At 40.2% G+C, this 18,541-nt stretch overlaps 1 protein-coding gene across 1 annotated transcript in view; it reads left to right on the top strand.

Moving 5' to 3' along the window:
- The window catches only part of Pcsk2 (proprotein convertase subtilisin/kexin type 2), a 270,847-nt gene that overhangs the window by 142,918 nt on the left and 109,388 nt on the right, over nucleotides 1-18,541 (top strand). Inside the window, exons 3-4 of the mRNA XM_046438653.2 lie at nucleotides 6,102-6,215; nucleotides 8,153-8,261. Of these exons, the coding sequence (XP_046294609.1) occupies nucleotides 6,102-6,215; nucleotides 8,153-8,261 (223 nt within the window). The remainder of the gene's footprint in view (nucleotides 1-6,101; nucleotides 6,216-8,152; nucleotides 8,262-18,541) is intronic.

An 18,541-nucleotide genomic window follows, 5' to 3' on the forward strand; every position in this document is an offset into this window, starting at 1 on the left:
TTAATTCTCTTCATGATTATATTCATTTCCTAGCCCGATGTAATAACAAATTACCACAAACCGGGGGGCTTAGCATAACAGAAATCCATTCTCTCAATGTTTTGGAGGCCAGAAGTCTGAAACAAGGTGTTGGTGGGACCATGCCATCTGAAGTTTCAAGGAGTGGGTTTTTCATTGCTTCCCCCATTTTCCAGTAGACCCAGATGTTCCTTGGCTTATAGTAGCATAACTCCAATCTCTGCCTTCTCATGACTTCCCTTGGACACATGCTCCTGGTATCTCTCTACCCTCCTATTATAACAGTGTCCACCATGTTGGATTGAGGACCAATGCTAATATGACCTTATCTTCACTAATTATATCAACCATTGACCCAAATAGGGTCATTCTTGGGTACAGAAACCAGGAAATTTTAAACAAGATTAAAAGAAAAGTGGTGACAGTTTTCATCCAGGTACAGCACAGATTTGCAAATTGGGAGACACACCTTCTGGAAGAACGACTGGGTTTTTGAAGAGGATGAAGGGAAACAATGGGGCAAGGTGAAGTAACTTGTGTTGAACATTTCCAATTGGTCCTATTAGTTACATGAGTTATTCTGAACACATTTAGATTGGCACTGTGGGTCTGTTCATACATTAAGCTATACAAGGTAAATGGCTGAGGGCTAAAATGATGGGTTACCAGGAAACAAGTCTTTTGGAATAGTCAGTAAGTCAGCAGTTCTGTGGTTGGAAGCTGTTGGGAATCTATGGTCTTGTAAGCACATTCTTTCCAGAGAGCATTCTTTATCTGGAAGTTAAAGAGCGAGGTATTTTTATCTGTGCAACAAACAGCAGCTTGCCAATTGTGATCTCTAAGGTTCACAGAGAAATTTTGGTTCCTCTTGGCCAAAGTACAGCCATCATAATTGTTATTTCTACAGGTATGGGATGGGAGGTTAGGACCTCAATATATCTTTTAGGAACGTAGTGTCAACCCAAAACAATGGTCAATCAATGAATTCTTACTGGTACAGAAAGTAATACTGAGAGACAATTACTGCCACTGTGAACACATCAGAAACAAAACTGAAGTTCAGACTAAAGCAGAAAGCATTTATTTTGGTCTCTTTTAAAGAACTGCAATACTGCAGATAACAGGGTCCCAAAGAAACTGGATTGGGATGTGAAGGAGGGAGAAGGTGGCCAGAGGGTAAAAAAGCAAAATCCATGACCATAAAAGGCAATGATCAATTTATGTGTCCAAACATTCAGTAGTTACTGCTACTGAGCATATCATTACTCACATGTGCACCAAGAGCAAATGAGGGTCTGGGATACCATGGCTCCTATGGTGTGGTCCAGTTTAAAAAATATATATTCTGTTGTTCATGTGCACGGACCTGACTCCCTCTGTGGCTCCTCAGCTCTATTCTGGTGGCTATGAACCAAAGTGCAGCCATTTTATGATCTCAGTTCACAGCATCATGGATTAATAAATTTTAATATTTTGGGCAACATTAATAAGTAGTTTTGTGTTTTTATTTCTTTTCTTACTCTTACTTCAAGCAAAATGTTTCATCATCCCCTTTGGAGACAGGTGCCACCCTTGGTCCCCTTTCTCCTAGCCCCTCCTTACCCAGAACACTCAATGCTAATTAACAGCTGTTTAATTATCAGCCCAGCAGGAAAGTGATCATAGCCCAGGTCCTGGGAAAGTTGCATCCCCCTTTAAGCTGTCCCAGATACTGGAAAGTTGACTGTGTTACATGCCCTTAGGGAAAAGCAATTCGGCTTAGTAGAAAGTTGGTAACATCTAGAATCCGTCGACCTCAGGGATTCTGCCATATTTTTGAACTGTTGGACAATAGTTTCTGAGTCTCCATTCCCTCAACTGTAATAATACCCACCCCACAGGTCTGTTGGGAAGATAATGGTAATGAAAGTGCCTTGCTAACTATAAAATAGTCTGCAAATGTGTGGGAGTATTTTCTGCTCTGTCTGGGTATGGTCCATAACTGGCATATTGCCGACATACACAAAACATCTGTTGACTAAGAAATTCTAGATAAGGAGCACTGGAAGGGGCCCAGGCAGATAGGGTGGCTTGAGTTACATTGGTCACATAAACCAAACTAAGATTTCAAAGTTGAACCAGAATTGTGTACTATCCATCTGTTCATTTTCAACAAAAATAATACCTGGTAATAAGCACTCCTGCTCTTCCATATTTTTCATTATTTTTTAATTTGTACTCATGTTTATGTTAATGGTGCAGTTTGCAGAAGCATTCTGAGACTAAATACTGCAGTGAAAGGTACGTTATTTTTTCAGAAGGGGAAGAAGCTCTAATTAAGATGTGCGCATCATTGGAATCACATCTAAATGGCAATAACAGACATCAGACATGAAAGGTTAAAACTGAGAAAGAAGAGAAAATAAGCCAGGGGAATTTTAGTTATCATGCTAGGAATATGGTTTAGACACTAAAAAATACTTCTATGGCATTGCTCTGATGGTATAAGAGCTTCACCAGACACAGAATTGTAACACTGAAATCTTTCCCATATGTCTTTAAAAATAGTTTATAACCACATCTCTGGTCATGATAATTTCAATCATAATAGAAAACAATCCAACTGACCATAAGAAAGAAATAGTTGGACAAATTATAGTATAAGTCTCTTTGGGTGTATAGAAATTAAAATATGATGACTATATAGTAGCACATTAAAATTCATGCGGTAAGATACACAGTAAATAAAGAATACACAATTTTATCTATAGTATGATTATGATTATGTATTAATGTGAATTAGGATTAAATTAGAACCCAGAAAAATAAAAATAATAGTGTTGCGTGGTATCATAAAAAGTGTTCTCCAGTTATTTGTATGCAAAATATGAAAAATATATATTTATAAAGGTGTTCGTCTCTTTTGAAATAAAACCGTGATCTTCACTGAGGACAGAAAGATAAATTAATAGACTTAGAAAACCTTCTCCAGTGTCATAATTTCTAAGTTCCTGAGCTGCAAGGAGAGGTGGTATCCAGAGACTGCAGCATTCCAAAGCATCACTGGTTTCCATTAAAAGCTCATTTATGAAATTAAAAAATTAATTTTATGAAAATGAACTAAAGTAATCTTTTCATTAGAGGACACTTGGTCTAATTGAGTTTGGAGTGATTGTAGTAGAACATTCCTGCACTGATATTTAAAAAGATGGAATCTGGTGCAAGTCTTTCTGTTCTTGGGCATCTGGGAAACAACATATAGATGAGGTTTTTCAAATTTCTACACTGATGCTCTTGTTTCCTGAAAATCCTGGCAAGGAAAGGTGCTATCTCAGGGAAATGACTCATGGCAATGAATCCAATATAAGGAGAATACCTCAATGGAAACTAGCCAGTCTCCCTTTAATGAGTAGAGCAGACAAAGCCCTCACTGTGGGACCCACAAAGGAAGATGCCATGATTGAATTCAGGCTCCTTCCTTCCCAAACTAAAGCAACACTCTTATTTAAATACTTGCTTCCATAGTAAAAGAAGGTTTCAGGAGATGCATGTTGTAATAATCTTTCCAGGTTGAAATCTATGCATTTACTTAGGCATTTCAAATGTCCTACATTAATGTATATGCACATGCACACACATACGTATTCTGTGGCAGCTATGAGAATATGCCCTGCAGACCTCTGGCTTCACGGAGAATAACTGACCAAGGACTCCAGCTGCTGCACTCTGAAATCTATCACTTCCCATAGCTGCTCCTGGCCAGTGACTGAGCCAGGAAAGGATACTAAGGCAGGCCCATCCCTGGGAGACCCAGGATTCCTCTAACAGTCAAATTCGAATCTTCTGCAGTCTTGCCAAAGTTTCCTTAGGTGGCAAAGTTTCCTTAACTATAGTCAAGGATATAGTTAAACAACTGTTCACTCTTTCCTTTTCTTGGGGTCAGACTTACAACAAAGTTTCTTATCTTTTCTCTCCTAATTAAATTCTTCTACATTTCATTCCATCTTGGCATCTGCTTCTTAATGGTGGTGATGTTGATGGTAGTGTATGTATGTGTGTAATTTTTCTTTTTTTTTTTTTTTGGTACCAGGGATTAAACTCAGGGGAACTCAACTACATCCCCAGCCCCTATTTTCTATTTTATTTAGAGAAAAAGTCTCACTGAGTTGCTTAGCACCTCACATTTGCTGAAGCTGGCTTTGAACTCATGATCCTCCTGCCTCAGCCTCCCGAGCATCTGGGATTACAGGCCACCACGCCCAGTTCATATGTGTAACTTATATACATGATTTTTATATATTTATAAGTACATATACATATATGCATATTTGAATCAGAATTGGTCTTCATTTGATGGACATGACTTTATCTGCTCTACACATTATAAAACTACCCACCCAAACATTTTTAAAATTATTTCACTATTTCTTTGGAGGGAATTTTTTAAATCCATGCCACAGTGAATGTCTCTTTTGGAAATAATCCAAGAACTCACAGAGCCAATGTCACACCTAACACTCTTATCTTACATGTAGAGAATTTCTGATAGTTAGAATTTTTCTAGGAAAAAAAAAAATGTATCCAGAGCTTCATGGGTAGGTGTGCAAATCGAAAGAGTGAGGAACTCATCTTCCCCAAGTTCTTCCACAGTCCAGGACAATACTGGAGGGAAGGGTTTTTGTTTTTAATATTTTTATTGGTGCACATTAAGTTATACAGAATAGTGAGCTTCATGATGCCATATTTTTATAGGCATGTACTATAATTTGATCAATTTCACTCCACAATACCTCCAGCCACAAGGGAAGAGTTTGGGACAACACCTGGGGTCTCTTTATTCCTCTCTTCCAACCATCACTCTTGGCTTGGCCCCTGCTGCCTCACTCTCATCCCGTATCAGTTAGGGTTATTGACTGCATGCAGAAGATATCAGGAACTCACAATCAATAGGCAGCTGAAGAATCAGTCTTGGAAGAGTTTTGGGGTGGGGCTGCGAAAACTATAACCCGGATCCTTTTACAGGTAAAGTCTGGTGAGTGAACTTCTAGAATAAGTGGACTCCCGGGGCTCCTTGCCCTTGCATCACTTTCTGAAAATTCAAAGAGAAAGAGAGAGAGAGAGAGAGAGAGAGAGAGAGAGAGCCATGAATGAATTGTGAGTCTTAGGGAGTACTCAGTGTCTTTAGAGTAGTCAGATGCCTAGAATTTTACTCCCACCAATACTAATGGATTTGAGGAAGTCCCCTCAAAACTCTGGGGATAGCTAGGAAAATGAATGTGTACCACAAATTATAATAAAAATAATAATAAATATCCAGCACACACTTTCATACTGTGCCTACTCCTTGTGTCATAGATGGTCCCACTGGCCACAACTATTGAATGATAAAGTAGTGAATGCCTAAGTGAGAGAGTTTCCTGATTCGGACAGCTTTGTCATGGCCAGGAGCCTGCTTGAACTAACTCAGCTCCTGAATTTAATTTCCATTCATGACCTTGGGGTTCTATCTGACTGTTCAAAAATAAAATGTCAATATAAGGACAGCAGCACCATGCATGAATTTACTTTCAAAGGTCTCTTACTTACCTTCTAGAACTCTGCTGTTCTGGCTCTCCAACAGGTAGGTTTTCTTTTGTTTAGTTTTGAGGTTTTGATATTTTTTTTTCTTTTTGACTGACTCCCAAGTGTTGTACCATCAACAAACGCAAAGGCTAGGAAGCCCTCCAGAAATGTGAGTGATGCAGTTCTCAATCTCTGCCTTCCTGAATCCAGATCAATCTCCTTTCCTTAATAGATATATTCTGTTGTTTTCTTTTATTTCACTTAATGACCCTTACCTCTTTATCTTCCTTGAGAATACTTTTCTCCATCTAATTCTAATCTTAAGGTACTCCACTTTGAGACCATCACCAAGGCCTGTTTGTTCAGTGCAACCACAAAATAAACGCTCTTGGGAAATAATCGTAAAGTGAGAGTTACGTGAGGTGAACTTCCTTTTGCTGAGGAAAGATTTTTTTTAAAGTCATTTACAAATGAAAATTGAATCCATGGGAATGAATTCCAAAAAAGGGTGTTTGAGTAATTTACCAGCATTGTCATTCCAGGTAAAGATGGCCTTGCAACAGGAAGGATTTGACCGAAAAAAGCGAGGATACAGAGACATCAACGAGATTGACATCAACATGAATGATCCTCTTTTTACAAAGCAGTGGTATCTGGTAAGTGTCTCTCTTGTTGAAACTCTGCATAAAAGATATATTTCTATTTCCTCAGTATCCAGTGGGATCTTACCAGCATCTGGTGCAATGCATTATTTTCTCTCACTACTAGGCATCTCATCCCCTAATCTGCTTTCTTCCTGAACTGCTAAATAGCAATGCTCTTCTAAGGTCAAAGCTACTCCCAACAGCTGAGCATATTCTTCCAGATGCCAAAAAAGGGCACCCTTATGTGAATGAAGACTTGCCAAAATATATACCAGTCAAACCTAAAGTGTGGGAAGAATAATCCAGGGATCTCAATGGATAAAGTAATGGGAGGACACAACAAAGTCACTGGCAAAAGGTGAAGAACCTGGTGACTTCACAAGGGGAGAACAATACAGCCCAGAGACTAATGTAGCAAAACAGCATCTCTTAGTGCTTCCTAAACAATGGCATCAAATCAATTGCATGAGGCTTAATTGATGCAGAACTTGAGGCATTGAAATTCAATCTGTCGGGTGAAGTGAATATTTTCTGGCTCACCAACAGTCTGCCATGATCCATGTGGATTGGTTGGGTCGTATTTAAAAGGAGATCAGAGACTCAAAACCAAACCAAACTGTAGGTCATGCTTTTGGAAAGAGAGTGACTAATTTATAAATATAAATGGAGCTTTGTTTTATTTAAAATATGTTAAACAAGAGAGAAAACTAAATTACAGTCCTATGGATGGCTACATCACAGGAATGCATCACAATTTCCCTCCTGGAGCCTCAGAGCTTGACTATGTGTGCCTTATGGTTTAGAGCATGGAATTTTGAAAGTCCAGTCTGGAATTGGATGAGTTTATTATATTAGAACAGGTTAGTTTTGTCACAGTAACAAACAAATCTCAAATCAAAGATTGTGTCTCATTCTTGCTACATAATTAATGTTTCATAATCCTTCAGGGGCTCAGGATGACCAAGAACAATCTAAATTCCATCCTAACTGCTTTTATAAGCACCTCAGCAAGGAAAGGGGGCAAATTATGCATTATCTCTTATAGCTTCTGCCTGGAGGTGGCAAACAGCACACGAGCTCTCATGCCATTAGCCAAAACCAGTTACATGGCCATTATAACTTCAAAGGATGTGTAGCATATAGTTTTAACTTGTGCCTGGAAGGAGAATAGCAGTAACTTGTATGAAGAACACTACTGCAATTCACACAATGTCTCAATAATACCAGAACAGCATCAATCACTGTGGGCTTTTGCCAGTACAAACTCTTACTTCAGTACTTTTTCTTTTTACAAACCATCTTTGAGAAAATCGTGCACAAGACAAATATTCGGGAAAAGAGAGCAATGAACATATTAATGTGGAATTTTTCTTCATCTCTCACTTCTTTTTAAATTTTGTGAAGTCTTTATCTGTATTAGAACATTGTACTAAAGGTGACCCACCTATCTAATTCAGTTCAACAAATATTTTTGAGCAAGACTTGGTATGCTGGTACTAAATTTTCAAAGGATGTGCAAAAGATATTGTTTTTTGTGAGGAAAATTATATCTAAATAAGAATAAACCAAGACGGTGTGTACTGCATTCAAAATGTGAAGTATAAACAGAGCTATGAGACTAAGCATTTAATTCTGTCTCAAGGAGGGTTTCTTGCAATGAAAACTCTAAACATGTTACATAGAATGAGCTTGAAGACAGCCATCTAGTTTAAGAGATGACGGATTTGAAACATCATCTGCATATTTACATAAAACAGAAAACATCCATTGTTTATATGAAAAAATAGAGATGTAAGAGATGGAGGGGGCACCCAAAAGTACTGTTTTATGGAAGATGTGGCCCCGATGCTAGCCCTAGACTATCACATGGCTGCAGAGAACATTAAACAAACTGCATGTGTGCTTTACATCACCAGCCTAATAAGATTCTCTGCTTTGGTCTGGTACAGATCAACACTGGGCAAGCAGATGGTACACCAGGGCTTGATTTGAATGTGGCAGAAGCCTGGGAGCTGGGATACACTGGGAAAGGTGTGACCATTGGAATTATGGATGATGGTGAGTATTTTGGGGCCTTTGCATCATTTGGAAGCAAGTGTGTCTTTGCATGCCTTCAGAATATAAAAGATTCATTGTTTGGGGAAATGCTAATTGGAGACAGAATCAGCCTCTCTGATATTGGGCCTGATGACCATACTTCACTGTGACCAAATCTTCACCTTTCTCCAAATCAGTGGTCTTTAAATCTGATGACACCCTTAACAAATATTGTTTTCAGTTAATAAATAAGAGACTAAATAAACAACACCTACCTGTCATTCAACCTTAATTTCTTATTGGGCTATAGTTTATACCTCATCTTAAAATGTCTTCTCAATCTATTTATATTTACTATTTTTTTTAGAGCCACACTATCCAATGTAGTAGATATTAACTATACGTAACTACATACATTTAATACTAAATTAGTTCAAGCTAAATAAAAATTCAATTCTTTAATCACACTCAGTTCATTTCAAGTTTTGTTTGATTTTTTTGTTTGTTTTGTTTTGATTTTTATGGTGCTGAGGATAGATTCCAGGGCTAAGCAAGCACTATACAACTGACCTAATCCCCACCCATCATTTCAAGTTCTTAATAGCCACACGGATTAATTCAGCTGCTGAAATTTAGTTCAATTCTATTTCCATCATCATAAAAATTTCCTATTAGACAGGATGCTTCTGGATTCATGAAATAGCTTTTTTAGCAACAGAATCAGGGTTTGACGAAATTTGACTTCCATGCTACTTTCAGAATGAGCCCTTGAATACATTTCATTACAGATAACCACCCCCCCCCTTTATTATTCTATCCTGAATGTCTTCCAGACAAAGACATAACAGAACTTCATTTTTTTTTTAACTTGAAAACTTTCATTTCTGTGGTATTGAAACCCATGAGTTAGAGGAATTGGTGATTTTCCAACTACACATGTCCTTGACTCCGCTAAAATTCTGTAGAATCACCGTCTTTTCATTGGGAACATGCTTCTGTCCTTCATCAGCCAACCAAGCCCCCCAGTAAAAAGCTCTACTGTGCATTATTGGTCTCATTACATACAAAGGCTGCACAGAGATGAAACAATAGAGCCTTTCCTTTCTGCAGATCCTCAAAGAACACAATGTTGACTAACGCAAGGCTTTGAAGCAGAATTGATGGGGAAAACAAGGGAAGCCAGTGTGCTTAAAATCTGTGTTGTCTTTGTCCGGTCTCATTAAATACCAACACAGCAACAATGCCTCCGTATTTTCTGATGTGTGAGATGTTTTGAAGTGGATGTGAAAGCTTTCTCTCCAGTGGCTGAGGGCTCTCACAAGAGGAAAGGAGGTCTTGCACATGTCAGGCAAGCACTCTACCACTGAGCTACTCCCCAGCCCATTATTTCAAGAGGGTACATGGACGAATGTCCGGAGCTTTTGAGTGTTTTTGTTGTTTTGTTTTGTTTGTTCCTAACACCTTGGCTTAAAACCTTTCCAAAGCATTTGAGGTCAGCTCCCCCAGGAACAGACTCATCTAAGTTTGGGAAAACCTACACAGGATATATTGGGATGGCTAACTCGAATCGTACCAAGCGTCCTTTCCTGGAGATCAGAGAGACCTCCCTAAAAGTGGTGCTACAATTATAGCACATGCACATTGCTCTTCTGAAACCTTGACCAACAGATGCCTGTTTCAGATTTATTTAACTGTAGCCCCCACGCCCCCCGACACTTAAGTCATCCCTTCCAGAATGGAAAAGACAATGGCTCCTAACGATGGCTAAACCCTGTAGAAAGTCCCAGCAGAGTTTCTTGATTAATCTTATTTCTTCTGAATATTAGTGGTCTTTGGGACCTCCCCCGTCAAAAAAAAAAAAGATGATTACTCTGTCCTCCCTCCAACTAAAATTCCTTATATCTCCATCATTTTGGTCATCTATTGCTGCACAATAAACCACACCAATTTGAATAACTTATTTAAAAAAAAATTACTGTTTATCACAGTTCTGTGGGATGATAGGGCACAGGTGGATAGTTCTGCTAAGGTCTCACTGGGGTCTCTCATGCAGTTGGAGTCAGAAAGTTACTGGGGTTGGAGTCTACTGGAGACTCAACTGGGAAGTTGAAATGGCTCAGCCTCTCTCCTTTTCCATGTAAGTCTCAGGGCCTCTCCTTTCTATGTGGGGTCCCCAGAAAGGTAATTGGATTTTTTTGGTTGGTGGCTCATGATTCCTAAAGAAAATGTTCCAAGACAGAAGGGGAAGCTGCCAGTCCTCATAAAGGATGGACCTGGAGTGGGCATGCATCGCTTGCCACTTTTGCTGGGTTAATAGTCACAGGGCAGCCCACATTCTAGGGAAACAGGCTCTGCCTCCTGGTGCAGAGAGACAGTGGATTGGTGGCCATCTCTAATTCACCACATGTTTAGTGAGCATTACGTAGGAAAGAACAATGACCAAGCCATTCTCCAAATCCACTGTTGAGTAGCAAGTTGAGCACTTTGGGGACAAGAACAGCCTCCCACACAACCAGGCCAGGTGCTCGGCAGCCTCTCACTATTGGGCATCTCTGCCCTAACACCCAGAAGTGGGAAGATTGGAAACACCGGTGCCAAATTTTCTTTCTTAACTGCCTGCGTGTGTGAATGGAACAGTATTGTTTCCCCAGACATTCTCTCACCAAGATATTCCAAAATAAGATTAAAGATGGAAACAGATGGTGGCACATGCCTGTAATCTCAGCTACTCAGGAAACTGAGGCAAAAGGATGGCAAACTCGAGGCCAGCCTGGGCAACTTAGGGACAGCCTATCTCAAAATAAAATTAAAAAAAGGGCTGGGGCTATGGCACGAGCATACTTTATATACAGAGATATGAAAAATTGTGCCCTATATGTGTAATAAGAATTGTAATGCTTTCCACTGCTGCCGTGTATTTAAAAAAAAAAAAATTTAAAGGGCTGAGGCTGTAACTCACCTGTAGAGTGCCCTTGGGTTCTATCCCAGAAACCCTGCTTAAAAAAAAAGACTGCTACAGATGCTATCCCTGATAGATAAGAGGAAAAAATCATGTAAGGCTTATAAACATTGATTATATATTTTGGCCTGAATGGCCAATGTTCAATTATCTGCATGTGGAAGGTTCAATTTGTAGGCGACCCAGGTTTTTTTTTCATATTTTTATTGGTGTGTTATAATTTTCAAAATAGTGGAATTCATTGTTACATGTTTGTACATGCATATAATATAACAAATATAACTTGGTCAATGTCCTTCCCCTGTACCTCTCCTCTCCTCCTTGGTTCCTTTCTTCTACCCTATGATCTCCCTTCAATTTTCATGAGATTTCTCCCCCTCCTTTTTTTTCCTTTTTTTTTTTCCTCTTTAACTCTCACATGTGAGAGAAAACATATGGCCCTTGACTTTTCTGAATCTGGCTTACTTTCCTTAACATAATGCTCTTCAGTTCCATCTATTTTCCTGCAAAGGACATAATTTCATTCTTCTTTATGGCTGAATAAAATTCCATTGTGTATGTATATACCACATTTTCTTTATCCATTCATCCACTGACAGTTACCTAGATTGGTTCCATAATTTGACTATTATGAATTGTGACAGGCCAGTTTTGATAGCCATCTACCTCTCTCTGATTGCCAACCTCAAACTCAGTCGACTATCACCCCCTCTTGTCAGATCTAGTGATTTCATAAATGCTCATAAAATGTCTTCTACCTTTGCTTAGGTACAATGCAATGTCCTTTCCACGTGCTATACATCATTGAGAGGGTGATGTTTAATTAGCTATTGCCCAAAGGGGCAGAAAGCATTTCTTAAGGGTCTGCTAGGACGTTCCCAGCATGAAAATGTCAGCCAGGATCCTGTTTAATCATTACAGCTTCATCCCTGTATTGCAATGGGACTGTTTAGTGTTGGGAACTTGGCCTAGAAAATGGGATATGACCATTTTGAAACACAGGTATAAACAAAATTCACCCAGACTAGGCACAATTTGGGGCAGGTGATTGGCTCTTGAGATCAAAGACAGTCAGGGAAGACAGGGATCAGGCCTTTAGCCAATATCAAATGAAGCAAAGGAAGTAAGATAGAAAGCCAATGAAGCAGGGTCAGAGGGAGCTTCAAGCTGAAGTAACAATAAAACAACTAACAATTGCTGAGTGCCCAGTAGGTGCTAGATACTGCTTAGTATTTTGGAACCCAGCTACCCTTATTCTAGTCTCTAAGGTTAATATTATTATTATTATTATCCTCATTTTGCAGATGAAGAAATGAGGGCAAGAAATTTCCCAAAGTCTCACAACTAATATTCTAGCACATATTTTGTACTAAAAACCCACCTATTTGTTCCACCTTCAGGGTGATACTTGGTGAATCCATGTTCATCAACATTAAAGCTTAAGGAACAGAGAGTCGTAAGTCTTAATATTCAAGATATTTAGAACTCTGCAATGTATAAGAAAGCAATAGGAAGGTCAAGTAAGGTGGCTGTTCCAGTGACTGTTGCTGCATAACAAATGACTCCAACACTCCACAGCTTAAAATAACTACTTATTTTTTGCTCATGATTTTGTGGCACGGGAATTTGAGAAAAGCCTGGCTGGGACATTTTTCACTTAGTATCTCTCCTGCAGTTAAGGTCAATGTTAGCTGGGCTGCAGTCATTTGAAGGCTCAACGGAGCTGGACATTCAATATGGCGTGCTCCCACAGCTGACGGTTGATGCCCTGCCAAGACTGTCAAATAGACTGCCAACACGTTATATTTTCCTCTAATTTGGTCTCAAGCGCTCTTTCACAAGAATGGTTATAAATTCTAGCTCACATCAATAGGACTCCAGGGGGATTGGTTGTAGATGTTCACAATGTGCCTGTCTCAGTCTGTTCCTGCTGCTTAACAAAATACCTTAGATTGGGCAATTTGTAAACAATAGAAATTTATGTCTCATGGTTCTGGAGGCTGGAAAGGAAGTCAAAGATTGAGGCACCAGCAGTTTTAGTGTCTGGTGAGGGCTCATCTCTGCCTCCATGATGGTTCCTTGTCACATCCTCCAGAATAGATGAACAGTGTGTCCTCACGTGGCAGAGGAGCAAAAAAAGGAATAAACTTTCTCCTTCCAGCCCTTTTAGAAGGGCATTAAACCCATTTATGAGGGCAGAGAGAGAGAGAGAGTCCTTATGATTAAATCACCTTCTAAATGTCTCACCTAATACTAGTGCATAAGTTTCAACATGAATGTTTTTTAATTAATTTATTTATTTGTTCTAATTTGTTATTCATGACAGCATAGTGCATTTTGACTCATAGTACACATATGGAGCACAATTTTTCACGTCTCTGGTTGTACACAAAGTAGAGTCATGGCATTCATGTCTTCATACATGTACCTAGGGTAATGACACGAATCTCATTCCACCATCTTTCCTATCCCCATGCCCCCTCCCTTCCCCTCCCCTTTGCTCTATTCAAAGTCCCTCCATTTCTCCCATGCTCCCCTACCACCACCCCCATTATGGATCAGCATCCACTTATCTGAGAAAACATTCAGCCTTTGATTTGGGGGGGGGGGGGATTGGCTTACTTAGCATGATATTCTCCAATTCCATCCATTTACCTCCAAATGTCATAATTTTATTATTTTTTTAATGCTATATTCCTTTGTGTATATATACACCACAGTTTCTTTTATCCATTCATCTATTGAAGAGCATCTAAGTTGGTTCCATGGTTTAGCTATTGTGAATTGTGCTGCTAAAAACATTGATGTGGCTGTGTCCCTGAAGTATGCTGTTTTTAAGTCCTTTGGGTATAGACCAAGGAGTGGGATAGCTGGGTCAAATGGTGGTTCCATGAGCACAAACACTCAACTCACAGTGCTCCACACATAGCCCCCCAAATTCTTGCCTATAAAACATAGTAAGACATTCATTCCATCCCAGTAGCTCCAAAACACTTAAACTGTCCTAGTACGAACCTAAAAGTTTAAAGCCCAGCCTCTCATCCAAGTCAGATGTGGGTAAAATCCCAGGGATAATTCATCAAGAGGCAAATTCCTCTCTGTTTTGAACCTGTGATCCAACAAGTTATGTGCTTTCACAACACAGTGGTGAGTCAGGCACAGGATGGACATTGCCTTCCTAAAGGGAGAAGTAAGAAAGAAAAACTCCTGGGTAACAGGTCCCAAGTATGTGCAAAATCCGAAGAAGCAGCCAATAAATCTTCAGGCTTGATAATGATCTTTCACCCCATGCCCTACCCCTTGGACACACTGGAAAGAGGGTTGGGGCCCCACAGCACCACATGACCCTGACCCCATGACTTTGCTGGGCACAGCCCACACAGCTGCTCCCATGGATCAGGATCTTGCCTGTGGTTCTCCCAAGCTGGAATCACATGTATGGGTGGCTTTATGGCTCTGCAATCGTAGGGGGTAGTCACATGTCCACAGCTCTGCTAGTGGGAGTTCCCTACTATTGCCCCAAAACATGGTCAGTGATCTGCCTGAGTCCCCAGTGCTTTCTGAGGCATCCTTTGAAATCTAGGTGGAGGTGTCCCTGCCACCATAGCTCTGACACTCTGCCTACTACAAGAGTTGGCACTCATGGATACACCAAGGTTTATAGGCTGTGCCTTCTGAGGGGTGCCTGAGCCCACCTTGGTCTTCTTGGTTCACAGCAGTCATGGAGCATTGTGCCTGAATACATGGAGCAGAGTTTGTGCCTCCCTGGGCAGTGAGCCCTGAGGTACCTAGGCCCCCCTTGGGAGCCATTATGCCTTCAAAGTCCTGGAATTCTGGTCCCGTGATGGGTAGGGCAGCCAGAAGAGCTCAGAAACACCTTCAAGGTCATTCTCTCACCGTCTGGATGAATATCACTGATCTCCCTATCTAAGGTCGACTTGGCCATACTCTTCATGTTTTCTCCTGAATCCACTTTCTCAGTCTTTACAATCTGGCCAGATGGAGAAGTCCCTGATTCCCTTTGAATTATAAATTCCATCCTGAATTCATTTCCCTGACCTCACATTTTACTATAAGCAATCAGAAGTCATGTCACACCCTCAATACTTTGCTTAGTGATGTCTTCTGCAGAATATCCTAGTTCATTACTCTTAAGTTTCAACTTCCTTAAAGCACTAGGACAAGGACATAGTTCAGCCAAGTTCTTTGCCACTTTGTAACAAGGGCAGCCTTTCCTCCAGTTTCCAATACCTTATACCCATTTTCATCTGAGATCTCATCAGAATTGTCCTTACTGGGGCTGGGGATGTGGCTCAAGCGGTAGCGCGCTCGCCTGGCATGCGTGTGGCCCGGGTTCGATCCTCAGCACCACATACAAACAAAGATGTTGTGCCCGCCGAAAACTAACTAAATAAATAAATATTTAAAAATTCCCTTTAAAAAAAAAAGAATTGTCTTTACTGTCCATTTGTCTACCAATGATCTCTTCACAGCTACTTAGAGAGACTAAGAAGATTTGGGCTCTCTCCATAGTTCTTCTTTTTCATGCCCTCACCAGGATCACTGACACTACTCATGGAAATACAAGTTTTTGATAGCATCACTTCCAAACTCTTCCTGCCTTTATCTATCACATACTTCCAAAGCTGCTTCCACATTTCTAGATATTTGATATGGTAACAATCCACTTCTTTTGTGGGGCAGAGGGACAAGGATTGAACCCGGGGCACTCAACCACTGAGCCACATCCCCAGCCCTATTTTCTACTTTATTTAGAGACAGAGTCTCACTGAACTGCTTAGTGCCTCGCTTTTGCTGAGGCTAGCTTTGAACTCGTGATCCTCCTGCCTCAGCCTCCAGAGCCACTGGGATTACAGGTGTGTGCCACCATGCCTGGAAACACTTCACTTCTTGATATCAATTTCTGTCTCAGTTGATTCCTGCTGCTATAACAAAACACCTTAGATTGAGTAGTTTATAGAAAAAAAACATAAATTTATTTCTTATAATTCTAGAAGCTAAGAAATTCAAGATCAAGGTGCCATTAGTGTCTGGCGAAGGCCCCTTTCCTTATAGATGATACTTCCTTGCTGCACCCTCACATGGTGAAAGAGATGGAAGTGCAAAAGAAATTAAGCTACTTCCTCTCATCTCTTTTGTAAGAGCACTAATCATACCCATGACACAGTCCCTCACGTCCTAATCACCAAAAGATTCTACCTCTTAATACTACTGCATTGCGGTTTAAGTTTCCACATGAATTTTGGAGGGACACAAGTATGCAAACCAAAGCAGTGCCTTTTGCAGGATACTTCTTTTATCCTAGTGAGGGGCCTAGTGCCTAAGCGTCCAACCTGTGATCAAGTGTCCCTCTCTCAGGAAACCTGTTCATACTAACAGATGCTCTGCCTTGTGTGAATGATGTCCAGTTTATTCCCATTGAGACAGTCACTCTCAGGGACAGCCCTAACTGAGAAAGAAGTTAGGGTCAGGTGTATTGGTCAGATGAGACCTAGAGGAGGTGATTCAAAAAGAAAACATGAAATAACCGATGCTGTTTATTACTCACAGGTTCAGAAAAAAGAGAGCAGCATGCCTCAGAGCGAGAGACAAGGGGCAGGGTGGGGACATGAACAGTCTACCAGCAAGTGGGATGTTAGAACAAGCAAGGGGTCCATGAACCAAAGTCTTTGTGTGGGGTAGAACCTTCCTGGGAGAGTTCCTCAAGGGCACTCTAGTTTATGGGTGAAGAGCAGGAAAGCATGAGTGCCTAAGAGTCTCATGGTAACTACAGCATATCCACTCAGCCCACATAGGGTATGGCAAGCAGTGAGGCAAGTCGAATAGGTTGTGTCTAGTGGTCCCATAGGAAGGTGGGCACCAGGAGGCAGCTGCATAAAGCATATATCTGGATTAGCTGCACTAAGGAATTGGGAACAGTCGGGAACTGGAAACTGTGTCAAGGAGGACTAAGCCCTGCTTCTTATATGAAAAAGTTCAACCTGAAATAACATAAAATTACGTAAATTCACTATATTACCTGTGGGTTTCTTACATGGCCTCTGGTTTCCCCCAGAGTAAGTATCCAAAGGGAACAGGCAGAAGATTCCTGGACTTTTCTGACCTAGCCTCAGTGTTTCACTACATCTATTGACTAAAACAGTTACAGGCCCACCCAGACTGAAGAGGAGGTAGAGGAACCACATCTCCATAAGAAGTGTGACACTGTCGCATTGTAGAAGACAGACGGGATAGGAGATACTGTGCAGGCATCTTTGGAAAATGCAGTATGTTCCTTGAGCCTGCTTCTTGTAGACATTTAATTAAGTGGGGTGCAGGGAGTACAGATGGTAGCTCCACTGGGAGAGTGGAAGGAACCGAGCTCAGGACCAGGGTCCTAGAATGCTACACATCTCAACTCAACTACTGGCATGCTAAGTAAGACTATATGCTCATGGAGCCCTTGAAAGTTCCCTTAGGTCTCTAAACCTGTTAGAGCTTCCTGAGAATTTGGACTGTTGTGGATTAGACTTTCTGAAAAGATTGAAATTGCTGGCAGGATACTAAGGGTTTATGAACAAGAATATAACCAAATATTGTTCATTTGTGAGCCGCATTCATTATGACTGGCTGATCACGAGTCTGTCTCCCTTCTTTAAAGTGCAAGCGACAGGATCAAAGTGCAGCCATTGGTAGGCACACTTCTTGGTTTCTATGTTTAAATTGTCTGTTTTGGGAGGACCAAATCATACCTGGAATTCATCATGGAAAAACAAACAAAAGCATTAAAAAATAAGGATACATTACTAATGTAAGAATTAAAAAATAAATAAGGTCATCAAGAATTGTGTTTGGTATATTCCACCTCAAAAGATAATCAAATATTAAAATACTATCTAACTATCAAATTATTATTTTCATTCCTTAGTGCACTATTATTTTTTCTGAATCATATCTATCATCTGCAGTTCTATCAAAAATATTTTCTTTCTCAGACCAAAGTATCCATTCTAACGCAACCTTAGCCTTCCCCTTAACCTAATTAAGTATTCATGATTTTAATGAGGCTAAATTTATCTTGTTTTAATCCTAATTTTTTTTCTGGTCTCAAATTGACTCCATGATTCAATGTTTTCCCTTCACAGAGAAGAGATTTCTAGTGCTCAGAGTATTTTTCTCTTAAACAAATTCCAGTATCAGGACATGGAGTTTTGAAAACTAACTTCCAGTTAGAAAAAAAAAAAAAATGTGTGTGGAGGGGGAGGATGCCTTCTTTTAGCTTATCTATGTTACAAAAATTTCTTCTCAACAATATTAACCAATTTCAACAAATATGTATGCT

Source organism: Marmota monax, unplaced genomic scaffold (assembly GCF_021218885.2).
Source record: "Marmota monax isolate L192 unplaced genomic scaffold, Marmota_monax_Labrador192_F-V1.1 WCK01_AAM20220418_F8-fsc00005, whole genome shotgun sequence".
Taxonomy (NCBI): Eukaryota; Metazoa; Chordata; class Mammalia; order Rodentia; family Sciuridae; genus Marmota; species Marmota monax.